Below are 19,572 nucleotides of genomic sequence, written 5' to 3' on the forward strand. Positions count from 1 at the left end.
TCGATTCCCCCTCCCTAGTGTAGACCAGGCCTAAGAAGGCCAACCATGCACCAAAGTGGCTCCTGCAGTGGCTGATCTGACAAGCATTAGGAAAAAGAAAAAATGGTCCAGATAAACTACACTAAGAATCTGACCTGAAAAGGGAAGCCATAACCCACTTTCACTGGAAACTTCATGACCCATCATAGTCTCTAGCCAAATTAGCTACTTTTTTCAAAGAGGAAGGTACTTTTAATAGGCTTTGAAAAATAATTATTTGGCATGTTCTGAAAGATCAATCTTTAAAGTACATTTCTAATTAGCTAAAGAAATATCCTGGAAGAATAGATTTGAATATGAATTCTGTAACTGGCCATCTCTGATATCTTGGTTTTTTACTTGGATAAAACAGCAAGAGACTAATTTAGCCTTGGAGCTAGGTATTTCAGCTCAGCTCACTGGCTTTTAATGAAATCGAAACAGACACAAGTAATTGCTTTTTACCAAGCATTTGAATAAATGAGAGGTTGGGGTTATTTGTACTCAGATTATTGATTAACCATTTATTTTCTTCTCTGCAGTCTCAGTCATATCGTCAGTCCTAATACTTACAGCCAGATTCTGCCACTCTATCTTGCAGTGAGTCAGTACTGTACTCTTCAAATTATCCCTCTGAAATCAGTGGAAATCCTCATGCTGAATGTGAGGGAGGGTATCAGAATCTGGCCCCTAAACATTAACACGTCTCAAGACTAAAATATATTTTTGATGTAATATATAAGAGCTAGAACCTACAGGTAATTAATTGATAAATGTATTGAGCCTTAATAAACAAGGCATTATACCACCAAAATCAGGCGAGGTACAATAATAATAGTTGAGCAAACCAGGAAATCATGATTGCACAAAGTATTTGATTTCTGCTTAAATATATAAGGATTTGATCATAATCCCTTGATCACATGTGAGTGAGGCCCCTGTGCACAGACCTTCCAGACAGAAAGGGCAGAGTCAGCTGCCTTCATAGCAAAGTTCCCTCCCTGCCATCCCTCGCAGAGTTCTGTGGTCTGCACACTGGGGCAGTGTAGGAATAAATGAGAGGGAGTAGGAGTCAGCAGGACGGAGGCTGGGACAATAGATCATGCACCATCCTTCCACCAACTCTACAAAGGTGTAAACATAATATAGTTTAGGATAATACAGACACTGGTAGTCCCAGGGTCAGGCACCATCTAGGGAAGCCCTGATAGTATGACACTATTGCTGTCTGGGAGCAGTAAGGGTGGTTCCAGGGATACAAAGCCAGCTGTGACCTCTGGATGGAATTGATCTGTGAGATGCAAACCCCATCGCTTCCATGAGCAAAATAATTTGGGAGAAACTCCCTGAGAGGAACCTGGCAGAGATTTGCTCCACTGTCAACCCCTACTGCCTGGTTTTCTCACTCCAGTGGGTGGTTCAGTCCCTGATTTATTTTTAAAACTTATTTTACAAGATGGGGTGTGTGTTTTGGTTTTAATTACACAGGCCACCCAGGAGGCCCTCCAGGCTATTTTATTAGAAAATCAGATGAGAGCATTAAACTTTGTTATCAGAAAAGTAGGCTTGGTTTCAAGGAGAGAAAGAGTTTATCCTTGGAAGTGAGACATTGTTCATTAGAAAATGAATGTGATAAAGCAAACTAACGCTTCAGGGATTGTTCACCAAAAAATATAGAGTGCTCTGCACAGTAGCGAAGGTATATTTTTTTAAAGTGAAGATTTAACCAACTGTATTTGATCAAACAAACTTTTTAAAGGAATTGTTGCATGTGGGTGCATGTGCAGTTTTTCATGTGTACATGTAAAACTACTCAAGATAGTTAAGCCCAAAGCAGACTGAGGAGAGTTACAAAATGGATCTCACAAAACTGGGTGACTGGGTAACAAAATGGCAGATGAAATTCAGTCTTGATAAATGCAAAGTAATGCTCATTGGAAAACATAATCCCAACTATCCATATAAAATGATGGGGTCTAAATTAGCTGTTACCATTCAAGAAAGAGATCTTTGAGTCAATGTGGATAGTTCTCTGAAAACATCCACTCAATGTGCAGCAGCAGTCAAAAAAGCAAACAGAATGTTGGGAATCATTAAGAAAGGGATAGATAATAAGACAGAAAATATCATATTGCCTTTATATAAATCCATGGTACTCCACATCTTGAATACTGTGTGCAGATGTGGTCGCCCCATCTCAAAAAATATGTATTGGAATTGGAAAAAGGTTCAGAAAATGGCAACAAAACGATTAGGGGTATGGAACAGCTTCCATGTGAGGAGAGATTAATAAGACTGGGACTTTTCAATTTGGAAAAGAGACGACTAAATGGGGACATGATAGAGGTCTATAAAATCATGACTGGTGTGGAGAAAGTAAATAAGGAAGTGATATTTACTCCCTCTCATAACACAAGAACTAGGGGGTCACCAAATGAAATTAATAGCCAGCAGGTTTAAAACAAACAAGAGGAAGTATTTCTTCACACAACACGCTATCAACCTGTGGAACTTTTTGCCAGAGGATGTTGTGAAAGCCAACACTATAACAGAGTTCAAAAAAGACTGGATAGGTTCATGGAGGATAGGTCCATCAATGACTATTAGCCAGGATGGGCAGGGATGCAAACCCGTGCTCTGGAGTGTCCCTAGCCTCTGTTTGCCAGAAGCTGGGAATAGGTGACAGAGGATGGATCACTTGATGATTGCCTGTTCTGTTCATTCCCTCTGGGGCACCTGGCATTGGCCACTGTCGGAAGACAGGATACTGGGCTAGATGAACCTTTGGTCTGACCCAGTATGGCCATTGTTATTTTCTTCTGTTCTTTTTCTTACTATTATTCAAGAGAATTTATTTCTGACACTTGAGGTAGCATATTTCACATAGTTTGGGTCTATTTGAGAAGTGTCAGTTAAGGAACAGCTATTCTATGCAAATAATACATTATGTGAAATTGATTTTAATTATAATTATATTAAATTTAATTAAAATAATTATTTTACATTTTGACTGTTAATTATACTAATCATCTCAATAAAGTGACATATGAAAATCATTCCATTATATAAACATTTTAGGTAGAGATTTAAGCATCACTTTTAAAAAAAATATCCAGTGCTCAGCCAATTGCTTTATAATTAAAAATTAACCTTATTATCTCTTTTCTCGGTAAAATTCAAACTAGTGTATTCTCTGCAAAAAATCCAAGATTCATTTTGAATATCATGCATTTAGCTAACCAGTAATACACTGAAGGCATTTTTCCTATTGTTCTATAAATGTCATAATATCCCATCAAAGGTGCATGATTTAGTTTCTATGGAAACTAAAGAAAAGTATTTTGTCTACCAGAGTCTTTTTTTCAGTATAAATAAGTGTTATTTTTCCCCTTTTTCTTAGGTGCGTATCCAAGACTCTCACTGAGCTTTAAGTTAAAGAGAAATATTGGATACTTTATTCTTCAGACCTACATGCCCTCTATACTGATTACCATTTTATCATGGGTGTCATTCTGGATCAATTATGATGCATCAGCAGCAAGAGTTGCCCTTGGTATGTGATAAGGATGAGTGGGACATTAAAATGTCAAACTAAATGTAGCCTTCAGAAGTTGTTAAAGACTGCAGCATGTCAGTATATTGATATTCCAAGCTCACTTATTCCAAAATCATGTCACTCTGTATTGAGTCAATCGTGCTTTGTTCTCCCCCTAAATGCAGAATGTAACTATCATTAAATCTCTAAAGTGAGTTCCTTATCTAGAGCGCAGCTCTCATCAGAGTAAAGTGGCTCCAAGCTACCTTTCCACACACTCCAGATCTTGGGGCTGTCCAGGGACCAAGCCATCCCTTGGCTCATGTTTTAGGGCTGTTCTAACTTACGTGGCAGGAACAGTCCTTAAAAACCATTCTGCTGCTCAGAAATTGTCAGACTGTAGGATGCTACAGCCACCGCCCCTGTGCCTTCCCCTGCTCACAATGGAGGTCCAGTATGCAGAGTTGGGGCAGCAGGTGGCACCAACTTGACACCATCTGGAAATCTCCAGATGCATTTTTAGAGCAGTTTTAAGCCCCCTTTGCCCTACTTTGTCCTACTGGAGTGGGACAATGGGGATGTAACATGGGTTGACAATCCAGTCCTAATGTTTTCAGATTAAAGTTTCCTTTAGGCTTGTGACAGTGCTTTCAAAACATCCCATACACTATATCTCAATTATCATTGAGGTACACTACATATTATTATAGCCTCCTTTTAAAGGTCAGTGGAGAGGAGGAATACTCCCAGTGGGCCAACCAATATCTCTGTTTTAAATTCCCGTCAGAACTGTGGTATTGAATAAACAGGAATAGCTAGATAGAAGTCACCAAGCAATATCACACTCTTGCTTAGCCCATGCAATTCTCTTCTTGGGGCACCTGGAAAGCGAGAGAACTGGGTAAGGCTGCTGGCCTGTTTTATTGTTTGTTTTTTTGGCTAGTCATGTATCAAAAGATTGCCCCACTTTCATGAGTTCTACCCCAATTTAGAGGCAGGAACTAACTTTTTGTCCTGTGTTTGCACAGCACCTAGCACAGTGGGGTCCTAGTCCACATCTGGGGCTCCTAGGTGCTACGGTAATGCAAATAATAAATACTCATAATAACAATCAGTCAGCTACACCCAAAGGAGTCACAAGAGCCCCACTGGTCTCTCTCTCCCACTGACCGAGACTGTCCTTCAGAGACCAGAGATCAATCTGGTAGGTTCTTTTGAGAAAGCAGCCAACTATCAGTATGCATGAGTTATTATGAAGTATGCCACCCAGTACCTTTGACCTGTCCCCTGGGGCTCCATAACATACAAGACTATGAGCCTGATCCTCTATGACCCTGTACCTTGTGTAGTCATTTACACTAGTGCAAAGTGGGTATAAAATGCTCTCAAATCAGTGATAGTGTTTTACACTCACTCTGCACTGGTGTAAATGACTACAGTACTATGGAGTATCAGGCCCTATAGCTTAGATGCTTGCTAGGGAAGGGATTCACTCATAGATCCTTGTTGACTAGGAAAAAGCTTTGTTTTTTGACTTCTGCAAGAGGCCTGTGTTCTTCTAGAGGTTAAGATCCTCTGGTTATGCCTTTGAAGGTATGTCTACCCTGCAATTAAACACCCATGGTGTCAACTGACTCGGGCTCGTAGGGCGTGGTCTTCAGGACTGTAAAACTGTGGTATAGATGTTTGGGCTGGGGCTGGAGCCTGGGCTCTGGGACCCTCCCTATCACGAGGTCCCAGAGCTCAGGCTCCAGCCCGAGCATGAACATCTACATCACAATGTTACAGCCTGTAAATCGAGCCCTGCATGCCCAAATCAGCAGACATGGGCACAGTGGATGCTTAATTGCAGTTTGGACATATCTCGAGGGATGACTGGTAAACAGTTTAATATGTTGCAGGGTATATGTTGAACACATTTATAAATGCCAAGGCCTGACACAGGGATCAGTTTGATCTCATCCTGATTTGGACTCCTAATATTAATGCATTGAACCAAATTCTGCCCTTATTTGCACCTGCGTGGTGCCATTAACTTCCTCGTGGTATTTTTAAGCTACTGCAAGCTGATGAAGGAAATTTCCCAAAACAGAAGAGAAAACTAAAACATGATCTGCTAAAACTTGTAAGATGCCCACTGTTCTATTTCTTTGTTTAGGAATTACAACTGTGCTGACTATGACAACAATCAACACTCATCTTCGGGAGACTTTGCCTAAAATTCCCTATGTTAAAGCCATTGACATGTATCTTATGGGCTGCTTTGTATTTGTCTTCTTGGCCTTACTTGAATACGCCTTTGTCAATTACATCTTCTTTGGAAAAGGCCCTCAAAGGCAGAAGAAACTTGCAGAAAAGACAGCAAAGGCAAACACTGACCGCTCAAAATTTGAAGGCAACCGGGTAGGATTCTTTAATCTCCTAAATGTAATACAGTGACTTGTTCTATTACAAACAAACAATGAAGAAACACAAAGAAAAACCCTGTCTCCCTTTTCATGCAAGCAGTTTGTGGGCACAATTTTTCATGTATCCAACTGAGTGCACGTCTGCATCCTTAAAGAGGTATTTAGATACCTAAATGACATAAATTATTCCCACAAATAAACATGGGTGCAAAAAGAGAGGTACATTTAGGATTGATCTGAAGACCAAGGCCATAAATTCAAAAGGTATGATTGTGACTTGGGCTGTGTGCTGCACAAGGGAATAAGAAGAGGTAAGAACTCTTTTGCACACCATCAGTCTGGGCGTGCCCACTTACCGCCTTCTCCTGGAGCAGGTGGGGAGGGAGTGGCAGAAAATAGCTGGAGCATTGATCCTATCCACTAATTCATTGGTCAGCACAGCTGAGCCAGTGTGTGTGGTGGCATTATTTACTGCTGCTGTAGGCCAGCAGCAAATTTTTACTCTTCACCCCTGGAGGCAGTGGGTACGTAGCAAGGGAACTGAACCTCAAATGGGTGTCTGAAGCCCAAGGCATCCTGGGACTGTTGGTGGGTGGTGCATAAAGGCACAGCCTAGTTCTGTAATAGTGTTCCTAAGCAGATCACCCTCATGGTTATCTTTATAAGGAAAGAAGATTTTGGAGGCAGGTTTGTCTGTGAATGAATGACAGAACATGCAGCTGCCAATGGACAGCTGGGAGGAGAGGGGAAGCGTATGCTGCACCCTGTAAAGCAGATTACTCCTGATTCTCAAGTTCAAGAGGGAGCACCAAAGGAACTGTGCCTCAGAGGGGTGTCTCAGGCACAATGCCGCCTCGAGCAGTGCAATTTACACATCACCCTTTGCTGAGGGCTGTGCCTAAGATCCCAATCTAGCCTGAAAAGAGCAGAGGCAAGCTTGCTTTATGTTAATGTTTTTACAAACAACATCCCAATGTTAAACACCTGAGTGTCACGATGACAAGAGATACCAGAAGTCTATAGGGAAAAGATCACATTGGTGAATATAGTGTATTGGTATTGTCTAGACTCAGCTGAGTTCAAGGCCAGTGTGGAAGATGGAAATTCCATTTGGCAAAGGATTTCAAGATTTTCACATTTGTTTTCATTTCAAATCAGAACAAAACCTGTAAATTTACAGTTTCAACACTGTCAGAACTTTTTTTCAGTTTTTCTCTAAAACAAAATGTCAATGAGATTGATACGATTTTGTGAAGCATTTTGATTTTATGGAATTGCATTTTCCATGAAAAATGGTTATGCTTAAATGTTTCTGACCAAGTCTATTTAGTACTCCTGTATATTCTACCCCCTGTATCATTACAAATGATCACACTGACAAATTAACTAGCTGTTTCTCAAGTAGCTGTATAATGTAAAATAATTGCAACATACACTTTATGACTCTGGGACTATATATCATTCTAAATGTGTCAGAGAATTGTGCCTGATTATCAGGAGCTTATTCCTAGTAAAACTCTTTTTAAACTAATGAACCCATTGTAGTCTGACCATATTATGCAACCAAAACTTTATCACAGTTGGCAAGTATTGTTTAGGACTAAGCTAGCATGGAGAATGAATTTTCTCTCCTCAAAAGACAGAAATGGAAAAGAAGTGTGTCACAATGAAGGCAGTAGTTGAGGTTAAGATAGAAGCTGGTAATTCTTCAATCCGAACTGTCTGTCAAATGTAATCCATTTAAGTGATTTAAGTCATTCAGTGTACGTTTTTTAAATGAGACCAATATCTATCTCCCCATGGCTCACTGTTCTTCTGCCGTGAGATCAACGAGTCCATCTTTATATTGTTAGGAGAAGTGTGAATATCTTTAGAATATCTTTAGGAAGTGAGGTGGTAATAGTGCTGATTTAAACCCGGTGTTGTGTGGATGGACACTGTACACACTTCCCCCCATATAGTTCACCAATTTAGGGCACTCCTGACCTACGTTTCCCTTGCTATTATACTTTTGCCCCCGCCCCTCATCACAGAGATTGTGAATTGTTCTGAACTTTGTGGTCGTTAAATAATGTGCACAAATGGGGACCAAAAAACCTAATTTTTACTTGTGACCTGATATCAGGTTATGAATTCATGTCTCCAGAGGAGAAAGAATACTGTACAACATAGCCCTCTTAGGGATCCTCTTGTGAAGAGAAGTCTGAGTAATGTTGGAGAAACAGCATGTAAGCGTGTTGAATATGGGGTTTTTTTTGGTATTCAGAAACACTTAGGATAAACAATGTAGCATGTTCCCATTCTATGTGCTAAACATTTTGTCCCCAGTTCTCAGCTGGTGTAGGTTGTTATAGCTTCATTGAAATCAACAGAGCCAATGATTTCACTGCAGCGACACTTGTTTACATCAGCTGAAAACTGGGGCCATTAGATGACCATCAAATGATATATTGTCACAGAAATGATACTGGAATTGCCCAATTCACATTTTAATTTACACCATCATAGATATTAATATATTTCAAGGTTAGAATTCAAGCAGATTTTTAGCTTTTTCTAAATGTTTTAATGACCTACTGTGTTTGTGGGGATTTTTTTATTTTAATAATCTAGCCCTAGCTTACATGCAGCCTTTAGAAAAATATTTATTTTCCATTTATAGTCAAACTAAAAAGGAAGAAAGGCTAATGAGAGAACAACATAACAGTTGTTCAAGACCTCAGCTTGATTTAGTGCTGTGGGCAAGAGGGTCAGCAAATACTGTGGGAGCTAGTACACCTACCTGGAAATTAGAACTTTGTATTAGTTTCACTAGTAATCCCTCTAGCTAACCCAAGAAACTGCCACTGACTGGCTTTTGAGGGAGCTGTGTCCAGCATTCCTGTGCTAGAGAGGGAGGTTTGTTTCTGTCAGGGTCCTTTTGGATGGGGGAAGTAGAGAGATAATTATTAAAGGAAAGCTTAGAAGACACCTTGAATGTTACAACTCATGCAACGCATACATTCAATGCTGTTTATTGGTACAGAAAGTAAAGACATAGAGCCTGTTAGGACAGTGCAGAGTCATCAGATGTTGTTCCATGAGGATTTCCTCTGTCTGGGAGAATCATCAGAGGATATATTGATGCTGTAGTAACTCCTACATCAACCACATGCCTTGGCTCCTGCCACAGGGGGGTGTATGTCTGGGGGAGAAGGGCATGGGCACTGTGCGCCTACTCCTCCCTGGTCATCAGAACAACTTTAAGCCGACAGTTGGCCTGCCCCAGGATGAGGGCAATAAAGGTGGTATAGTGCTGCCTGGGCCCCTACAGCCCCAAGCTGCACTGAGCACAGCTCAGCTGGACCCCAAGCTCAGGGCTACAAATTTTCAAGCAATTGGAAAAGGAAAATATAATAATAATGAATAATAATAATAATAAATTAATATCAGTTGCACATCTTATTTATTAGAGCTGTGACTTGTAGGCTAGAGGGAGAGCAACTTCCTGGTCAGGATCTGAGTTTGAGCCCTTGATCTTAAAGTAACAGAGGCTGGGCATGCTATTGAGGCAGTATACTTACCTCTTGGGCAAAGGGAACAGGAGGAGGAAGAGGAATGCCACATTACTGTCACTAGTAAGCCTTCCAGCCATTGAAAGTAGTAGCATCAACGTGAAGGATGTTTATACTGTAGCTCAGCTTTTACATTTCGTAGGACTAAAATCTGACATACACGCTGCCAAGCTTGCTTGCAAATATTCCTTTTAGATATGTTGCAAAAGGGCTTGGCATGGTTTCATGGTCTTATTTGACCCCACAACAAGAATATTTTCAATAATAGAAAAGTTATGTCTACTAAAATCCATTGGTTTGGGAGGTTCTTTTACCTGATGATTAAGTTTGAAAAGTGGCTGTAGTTCAGGCTCAGTAACTACGTTTCATAATGGCTTTGTATCATGTCAGGTCTTGCACTTGAAAAGCTGAAACTGTGTGACATAGTTATCTCCATGTTGGTCACACATGCCTCTCAAATGCCATGTTTTTAGGCAGTTTCTCTGACTTATTCCTGATATGCTGTCACCAAGTCATGCCGTATTTGGGAGTGCTATACATGCTATTGCCATACCGCCTGTCTGTTCCACTTCCAGCAGTTGTTGCTTCACTTCCCACTCTGCCAATGTGTGATGGGCAGAGAGAGAGGAAGAGCAATAGCTTCAATCAAAAGATAAAGGAGTGTTCCCAGTGACCAGCATGAGCAGTGCTCCCTCATGGTACGGAGAACGAAGGACAGCAAGGAGAAACAATGGGGGAGAAGAGAATATTCCATACTCTATCCTACTGTGCCCCACATATCAACACTGAAAATTGCATGGTGACAGGAATGAATGACGCACAGACACAGTAACATGGAAATTGGCATTTGTTTTCCTTTCCTTAATGGAAATGTTCAAACTGCTGTTAACATTTATTTATTTATATTTAAATAATAATAATGAAAAAATACCTGTACAAGGCTGTAGGCAACCTAAAATGTAATTAGAACTGGCTGAAAATTGGAATTTCCATCTTGCAAGAAATTCTGATATTTCAACATTTGTTTTCATCTAGAATTGGGACAAAAAGTCTAAATATCAAAGCTTTTCATGGAATGGAAAGTCCCAAAAAATTTTCATTCAGAAATGCCAAAATATTTTGCCTTCAGATCAGTTCAGCATTGAATTGTGTCCACATAAGCTGCCATTGTGCCTCATGGGAGTTGTAGTTTAGGTGCCTCATGACCTCACTCTTATCTATACACTGGGTTCCTCAGCTGAACTACAGCTTTCATGATGATTCAAGATAATGGGATTCCCATAAGTCACCACAGTGCTTCAAACTGAAAGACCACAAGGTATCTTGGGAGATGTAGTTCAGGCAGGGAGCCCATAGAGGAGAATGGAGATACCCGAACTACAGCCCTTATGATGCACCACAGCAGCTCAGGAAGACAAAGATTAATGTCAAATTGACCTGAAATAAAACATTTCAATCCAGATGCATGAACAAAAATGCTTTTGATTCAGGTCAGCTTGATCTGAAACTAAATATTTCTTTTCAATTTTCCTTATTGAAAATAATAAAAAAGGGAAAATTAAAATGTTCCTGCAGAAAATTTCAGTTTTGTAGTAACTACATTTTTTGTTGACAGATTTTTCATTGGAAAATTCCCAAACAGCTGTATAATTAGTACTACAACTAAAGCATTAAACTAATCATTTTTAAGGAACTCTGCGACCTACAATAAAGCTCTTTTCCACTCCTTCATCATTGTGGGAAGCATACCCTTATCCCTCTCCAAAAATCCTGTCAAACAAATGCCTTTTGCAGCCTACTCAGAAGCTCACCAAATACAGACTATTTCAGATCAATGGGGGAGCTTGTTCCAGTATCCTAGAATCCTTATGGCAAACACCCTGCCAGCCACCCTCAACTCAAGCATCCCTGCCAATCACAGTTGTGGCACATATTCAATTAAAATATCATCTTTGTTCTCTTTGCCCTATTTGGTGTGAAGATCCCAGCACAATACCTCACAAGGTATCCAGCACAGTACAGGAAATGTAATGGTTCCGCTGACATTCTGTTAGGACCACATTATCATGGAAATCATACCATTCTGCAACAGTAAGGAGAAAAATGTGATACCTGAAAAACCTCATAGTAATTGTTGTGCCCTGGCAAATTACCATGGCAGTTTTGGTTGACCAGGATTGTAACTAGACTACTTCTGATAATTTTACATGTGTACGCCAATTGCTGAAACAATTAATATACAGCACATTTTTGGCTAAGAACCAATTTCCCTGTTTTGATCTGCCTGGATCTGGCCAGCAATAAATTAGATAATAGTATGATACTCCTATGTTCAGCGCACACACACAGAGAAGTTAGATAAAAACATAAAAACTCTTGAGGTTGCAGTGTAATGCTACTTTATTTTAGAATTCAGAACGATTACACACAAGAATCCCAAAACAGAGAAAGAGATAGTCTGCCCCCAAGACAGCAAAGCACAACTTCACTGTGATTTAAGCTGTCTCTTTTCAGACTGACTGCTCCCAAATCCACGCTTCACTGTAGACCCCTGCAAGCAACACCCGAAAACTACCCCCTCACACACACTCTTAAAATGATAGTTTGCAGTTTCAACACAGTCCTCAATACACCACAGATACCTCCATTAAATGGCATACAGTGGTGCAAGTAGAATTCATTTCTTACCGGTGCGCTGCACTCATGGGAGAGACACAAAGGGGGGACACCAGCTAAAGGGCGGGAACGTGACCTCCCAATGTGACCCCTCATGTGACTCCTTCCCACCCCCAGCCCAGGGCCCCCACGCTCTCCCCGTCCATTCCTCATGATCCATCCCACGTTACCTGGGGGGGGAGGGGCTCTGTCCTCCTCCCTCTGTGCCAGAGACTGCTGAACCGCAAGGCTCTCCAGAACCACAGCGGCGAAAGGAGCAGAATGTGGGGCTGCCAGGCGGCCCCATGCCAGCAGCTCCTCTGGTGCGTCTGTACCGCCCCCAGCCCTTCCACGCAGCTGTGTCTCCTGCTTGGGGTCTGTACAACAGCCCCGCCAGAGGACAGGGCTGGGGTGGGGGGGTACAGCCACGCCGAACGAGCTGCTGGTTCCCGGGAGAGCCCTGTTCTCCAGCGGGGCTGCTATACAGACCCCAGACAGGAGACGCAGCTGTGTGGAAGGGCTAGGGGCAGGGCTGGGGGCAGTACAGCCGTGCTGGAGGAGCTGCCAGCATGGGGCCGCCTGGCAGCCCCACATTCTGCTCCTCCTGTGTCTTTTCGGTACACCGTACTGGCTATAAATATCTTACTTGTACGGCAGACCGGACCGGACCGCCATACTTACACCACTGATAGCATGTCAAATTAATGAGAATTTTCAGTTTTCTATAAAACAAGGTCTTAGACAGGAGTTTCGGGGTGGTTGTTATTTGTTTTCCTTTACTGACATATATTTGTTGTCTAGTGTTAAACAAGAGATCTTGGTTTTTAGCAGATGTAAACATCTTACATCAGGGTTTTAGATCGGCAAAGTGCACTTATTCTTTAAACATGGCATATTGCATTGAGTAGAGTTACTGGTAAACTACAAAGTATTCCTCCATATAACATGGGTGAAACCAGAATGCCATTATAAACCTTATTTTGATCCTTAGCTTTAAGTTTTAACAAACAAATAAAAAACAAAACCAAAAGCTATAGATATAGAAATGTAGGACTGGAATAGGCTTTGATAGGTCTTTTAGTCCAGTCCTCTGCACTGAGGTAGGACTAAGTATTATCTAGACATCAGTCTAGATAAACAACAGGTGTTTGTCTAAATTGTTTTGAAAACCTCCAATAATGGAGATTCCACAACCTCCTTGGTAATTTGTTCCAGTGCTTAAGTGCCTTTACAGTTAGAAAGTTTTTCCTAAATCTCCCTTGCTGAAATTTAAGCCCATTACTTCTTGTCCTGTCCTCAGTGGTTAAGGATAAAAATATATCACCCTCCTCTTTGTAACAACCTTTTACATATGTCAGACTGTATGGAGCGGTTCACGAGTGAGAATACCAACCTCTGGGCAGACTGTTAAAATAAGGGCACAAACCCCAATCCGGTTATGAGTTCTGTAACTAAATTTCACCAACCAAGTAACAAGTGTGAACTCCTCAGGCACTCTAACTTCCTTAACATGGAGTCACAAACAGGCCCTGTGCGTACTCCAATTTATCTTGCCGCCAGGCAAGCTTGACTCTATGATAGATGGTCGCTTTACACCAAAGATCACAAAATATTTAGGTTAGTCCCTGTCCTGGGTCAATTTGCACCTTAGGATGTGTCTACATATCAAAGAAAAACCTGTGGGTTGGCCTGTGCCAGCTGACTTTGGCTCATGGGCTCAGGCAGAGGGGATGTTTCCTTGCTGTGTAGACAACTGGGCTCCGGCTGGAGTCCGAGCTTTGGGACCTTCCCCCTGGCAAGATCCTAGAGCTCAGCTCCAGCCTGAGCCAGAATGTCTACACAGCAGTGAAACAACCCTGCTACCTGATCCCCACAATCCCAAGTCTGCTGGCATGGGCCAGACGTGGGTGTCTAGTTGCTGAGTAGACCTACCGTTGTATCTAACACAAAGACAAGACTTGTAATCAATCTTGTAATAAACTAACTAAAGATTTATCAACTAGGAAAAAGAAATGAGAGTTATTTACAAGGTTAAAACAGATAAATATACACACAAATGAGGTGCAGGCTTGGGTTTCAGATGGTGATAGAGCTGCTGAAAATGTGCCAGCTCTATATGTCCATTAGGGCTAACCCAGGTTAGTCCTGGGGATCTCTTGCTTGTGTTTAGGAATCTTTTCCTGTTAGAGTCTAAACAGCATAAAAAGACCCTAATTCTTTCTGTTCAGGAATTTTTTCTCCCCCCACCCCCAGAGTCCATGCGATGGTGCGAATGCTTCTGCACGTAACCTCATCATGTGTGGGTGGGGGGAACAATTGTCAAAGTCTTTGTTTCATAGTGGCCCATTTGGCTTCAGTAGTCCTTCCTTACGGGCAAGAGATAAAACCTTTTGTAGGAATCCAACATTTTGCATCAGATGAAGTGTTTGCTGAGTTACAGAGTTTCAGAACAAACGTTTTACCATAATCGGGCAAACACTTAAGCATTACCTTATATCATGGGATACAGATATTATATGTAGGATTACAACATGCAGAATCCTACAAGAATTCCATACAGTATAAACACAAAACATATTTTTATAACGCTAATATTTATTTTAACAATACTAACCCACAGGTGAGCCAGACTGGTTTCCAGCTATGCATTCGTCAGTGTTCAGTGAGGCCCAAGGCCTTGGTATAAGCTGGCACCTGGTCTGCCAGCATCACCACATACTTGGTGACCGTTATCAGGTCCCACCCCAGATTTCTCTTCTCCAGACTAAACAAACCCAATTTTTTCAATCTTTCCTCACAGGTCATGTTTTCTAGACTTTTAATCATTTTTGTTGCTCTCCTCTGGACTTTCTGCTATTTGTCCACATCTTTCCCAAAGTATGGTACCCAGAACTGGACACAGTTCTCCAGTTGAAGCCTGTATCAGTGCTGATTAGAGTAGATTGTCTTTGTATTTTGTTTTAGACTTTTTTTTTTGTTAAAGTTTCAATAATATAGGAGGCATAGTTTTGAAATAACAAGCCTTTGGAAATTACCCTCTTTTAAAATATTTATGGTGCTTCCTGATTTTTCATCCATCTCAGTCTCTAAATAGAATAATGTAAAAATCCATCGCTTCACACACATGCAAGGACTCTCATCCCTCAGAGGTGGGGAAGATGGGGGTTTGAGTAAAATTGATTCTGAAATAAGATGTTAACAATTTGAATATTTAGTCATTGCTGCAGGGCTGAAAGTAAATGAAACAGTTACTGGTACGGGAGCCTGGCTCCGGATCCCCAGGAGGGACAGGGCCTCGGGCGGAAGGGGTGGGGCTGGGGTCAGCCTCCCCCAGTCAGCTCATCCACGCTGCCTGGCCCGCTCTGCTCCGGTAAGGTCCCTACCTGCATGGCCGCCGATGGGGGTAAAAGGGGTAGTGACGTTAAAGCACTGTTGTGGCAGCACTTTAAGGAGGGTCCTGTGCTGCGGCAGCGCTTTAACGTCGCCGCCCCTTTTGTGCCCCTCTCCCTGTCGGCGGCCCTGAGACAACTATAAGTGACAATTGTATGCAAAAAAGTTAGTTGTACTTTACAACTCCTCTCTGTGTCTTTCACTTCTCCTGCTGACTGCCTCATTCTATGGACCATGCTTAGACTTAGCTACCTTGCATTCATTTTTGCAAACCTCAGCTCCATATACTCATACAAACAACAGATCCAGATTGTTACTGTGGTGAAAAAATGGGACTTCTTCACCCCCACTGAGGCTTTTTAACCCCACTGCTTCGCTACCTTGGGCCTTCGCCTTGCGCCTGGGCACTCCCACTGCAGGTGTCCTTGTCGCCCACAGGGCCAACATGTCCCTTGTCCCCTGGGTTTCCTCACCCAGTGGGCCTTCCCAGGGCCTTGTCCCTTTCCCTGCTCTGGGTGAGGCTCCTTGCCCCCATCCCAGTAGGGACAATCCCTCCTTAAATGTCCCTGCCTCTTGCGGGCGTAACAAGCCCTGTACTCCACCACTGGCCTCCTGGCCCTGGTGCAGGACTTTCCCCACCACTCTCAGCAGCTCTTCCTAAACTCCCATCTCAGGAGTCTTACTAGGGCCCGCTGCTCCCTTGCCAGCTGCCCGGCCTGCTCTTGGAGGGCCCCCTTGCACCTCCCATAGTCCCTCTGGGGTTTCCCGGCTCCCTTGCAGCAGGGAATCCTGTCTCCCTTGTGGGTCATCTGCCCCCTTCTGCCAGGGTGCTGACACCAGGGCCCAAGCAGGGATGGCATAAACACCTTCCGTGAAGAAAACCTCTGCGTAGGCGGGATCCATCATCCCTCAATAATGGCACAACTTTCCCAGTCCCCACAGTTCCCCTTGTATCAGGGGTGGACTGCAGTTGCCCACATTCTCCACCAAGTGTAGCATGGTGGGCACTCCCCGCCGCAGCGCCTCCTGCTGGTCATCCTGGAATTAGCTTAGTTCCAGCCTCAGAGCACCTGCTGCTGGCCGGTGTCTTCCTACCCATGCCTGCTTCCTCCTGATCTCCACCACTTATAGCACTTCAGGCCCCATGTCCCTGAATGGTCAACAGAACTTTCTTTATGTACAGAGGAGCATTCCACTGGCAAAAAGTTGGTGGAGGACTGGAGCTGACTCCAGCTCCAGCCTTGCTCTCCAGCCTTGCTCCCCATCCCCAGCATACCGGGAGGGAAGGGACAGATTGGACACATGGAGGGATGTGGAACAGTGGAATCCATTATACTCAATTCTCCACTGATGTAAGGTCACTGAGGAACCCAAAGCCTTCCGTGAAGAAAACCTCTGCGTAGGCGGGATCCATCATCCCTCAATAATGGCACAACTTTCCCAGTCCCCACAGTTCCCCTTGTATCGGGGTGGACCGCAGTTGCCCACATTCTCCACCACGTGTAGCATGGCGGGCACTCCCCGCCAAGGCGCCTCCTGCTGGTCGTCTGGGAATTAGCTCAGTTCCAGCCTCAGAGCACCTCCTGCTGGCCAGTGTCTTCCTACCAGTGCCTGCTTCCTCGTGATCTCCACCACTTATAGCACTTCAGGCCCCACGTCCCTCACAGACTCTGGTGCCCCATACCTTGGGGTGCTGCCCCATAGCAGTGCCCCCACACTCTGGATCTCCCCTCCCAGGGGAACCCCAACCCCCTAAGCCCACCTTGCCTCAGTGACCCACTGCCAGTCCTCATCTAGCCCTTTCCGTCAGGGACAAACTGCAGATCACACAACAGTTTAGGGTTGAGAGTAAAAAAAAATATCATATGCAGTTGAAATTGCAGGATGAATTTTAGTTGGGTAAATTTAATAACTAGAACTGGAAATTAGCCTGGACACCGGGGTTAATAAAATATTCTTACGCAAACTGACATGGAGGACCCTGCAAAGTGGATTTAAATGGTCAACAGAACTTTCTTTATGTACAGAGGAGCATTTCACTGGCAAAAAGTTGGTGGAGGACTGGAGCTGACTCCTGCTCCGGCCTTGCTCCCCATCCCCAGCATACCGGGAGGGAAGGGACAGATTGGACACATGGAGGGATGTGGCAGTGTGGAATCCATTATACTCAATTCTCCACTGATGTAAGGTCACTGAGGAACCCAAAACCAATGGCTTTACTTAGAGCTATTTCTCAACAACTGTAATGTCCACTGGGGCTGGGAGGCATGGGAATAAGGAACCACAGTTGGCTCCTTGATGCTCCCCCGTCTCCACTGCATTGAAGTAGAGCAGTGAATCTGGCCCAGGATCTTTAATGACCTTAAAGGATCAGAACTTTATTTCATGATCATTCAAAAAGACATCCCCTTCCAAACAACACCCTGTCCTCCAACACCATGCTCATCATTGGCTCAGTACAGGCTCAAAGGAAAGAGTGCCACTTTGTGACTCCAGTCACTGGTTTCCCTTCCTGCATCCCTTCGCTGTTGCCCTGATTACAAAACTGTGTAAATGACTTTGGAATGGAGAGTGTAACAGAAAAGTTGTAAAGAGGTCCACTGTGGTTCCAAAATGTAAAGCATTCAAGATTTCCTTAGAAATACTTCAGTAATGAAAGCAGAGCTGTTCCTTTCATCTGACTTTATGTGTGCACTTTGTCTCCTAGGGATAGTAGTAAATCTAGTGTGGAAAAGCTATTCTAGTTTTATTTACTTCCCTATGATGCAAGAGCTGTCAGCATGATTCTCCACCCCCACCCAGCAATGCAGATAAATTACTGAACTACACCTAACCCTCTAAAATGGAGTTTTTCTAAGGGGGAAAAAAGTGTTGGGCTGTGGTCAATGTGCAATTGCATATCATATGCTATTTTTTATTATGATCCTGATCCAGCAAAACACTTAAGCATGTGCCTAATTTTAAGTATATGAAGAGTACCATTTAGTTTGATTTTAATGGGGTTAACCTTGTGTGAATGTCAGACACATGGTCTCCAATTTTGTTTATATATGAAAACAAGTTTGGAATCCTAACGCTGTGAATTTCCTTTCGCAAACAAGGTGGATGCCCATGGAAACATTTTGCTAACATCTCTTGAAATTCACAATGAAGTGGCAAGCCATGAGGTTACAACCAGCGTTACTGATGCTAGGAATTCAACGATATCCTTTGACAACTCAGGAATCCAGTACAGAAAACAAAGCGCGCATCGGGAAAGCTTTGGAAGGCGTACAATGGATAGAACAGTGCCCCACAGCAAGAAGAGCCATTTACGGAGGAGGTCTTCACAGCTAAAAATAAAAATCCCTGATCTAACGGATGTGAATGCCATAGACAGATGGTCGCGGGTGGTGTTTCCATTCACATTTTCTCTTTTCAACTTAATTTATTGGTTATATTATGTTAACTGAGTGACTGTACTTTTCTAAAAGACTTCAATAATAATACATGAGATATTGCTCTGCCTGTCAAGTTTATATATATATGTATAATATGAACTTTTATTATATATAAAATACACATGTATGTGTGTATACATATATTGTGGAAGTGTGTGTATATATAGACACGTGCACAGAAGTGTACTCTCTATATATACACGCACGCACACACACACGTATACATATTCTGAGGTTATGGACAATTCAGTATAGAATGCACATTAGAAGAACTTTTTTAAATTGAAAGACAGGTGTCCTCAAAACAGTAAGCCTTGAGAAAATTGAGTATTGTATAATCTCACTTTGACTGTCATAGAAATTTTCAAACAGTTGTAATCATATATCAAGTCAGTATTCGTAAACATTGATTGTAAAAGCTGACATACACGTTGACCATAAATCGACACCTTTCCATTGGTAAGTTTAAAATGTCATTTGTATTGCATATCAATGTTACTTTGATCAAGCCAAATTCATTTTCCTTGCTAACAGTTCTAGTTTTTATATGTTGTAATAGATTTTTTTCCTGT

At 42.5% G+C, this 19,572-nt stretch overlaps 1 protein-coding gene across 3 annotated transcripts in view; it reads left to right on the plus strand.

Moving 5' to 3' along the window:
* Positions 1–19,012, plus strand: part of GABRB3 (gamma-aminobutyric acid type A receptor subunit beta3) — a 278,147-nt gene extending 259,135 nt beyond the window's left edge. For 2 of the 3 annotated variants that reach the window (XM_065423468.1, XM_065423469.1), the window contains 3 exons: positions 3,419–3,571; positions 5,712–5,956; positions 18,662–19,012. In XM_065423468.1, the coding sequence (XP_065279540.1) occupies positions 3,419–3,571; positions 5,712–5,956; positions 18,662–19,012 (749 nt within the window). Of the gene's footprint in view, positions 1–3,418; positions 3,572–5,711; positions 5,957–14,231; positions 14,238–18,661 lie in introns of all 3 variants that reach the window. The other variant, XM_065423470.1, reaches the window with a different exon arrangement.
* Positions 19,013–19,572: the final 560 nt, after the last annotated feature.

The sequence above is a fragment of the Emys orbicularis genome, chromosome 1 (assembly GCF_028017835.1).
Source record: "Emys orbicularis isolate rEmyOrb1 chromosome 1, rEmyOrb1.hap1, whole genome shotgun sequence".
In the NCBI taxonomy this organism is placed as follows: Eukaryota; Metazoa; Chordata; order Testudines; family Emydidae; genus Emys; species Emys orbicularis.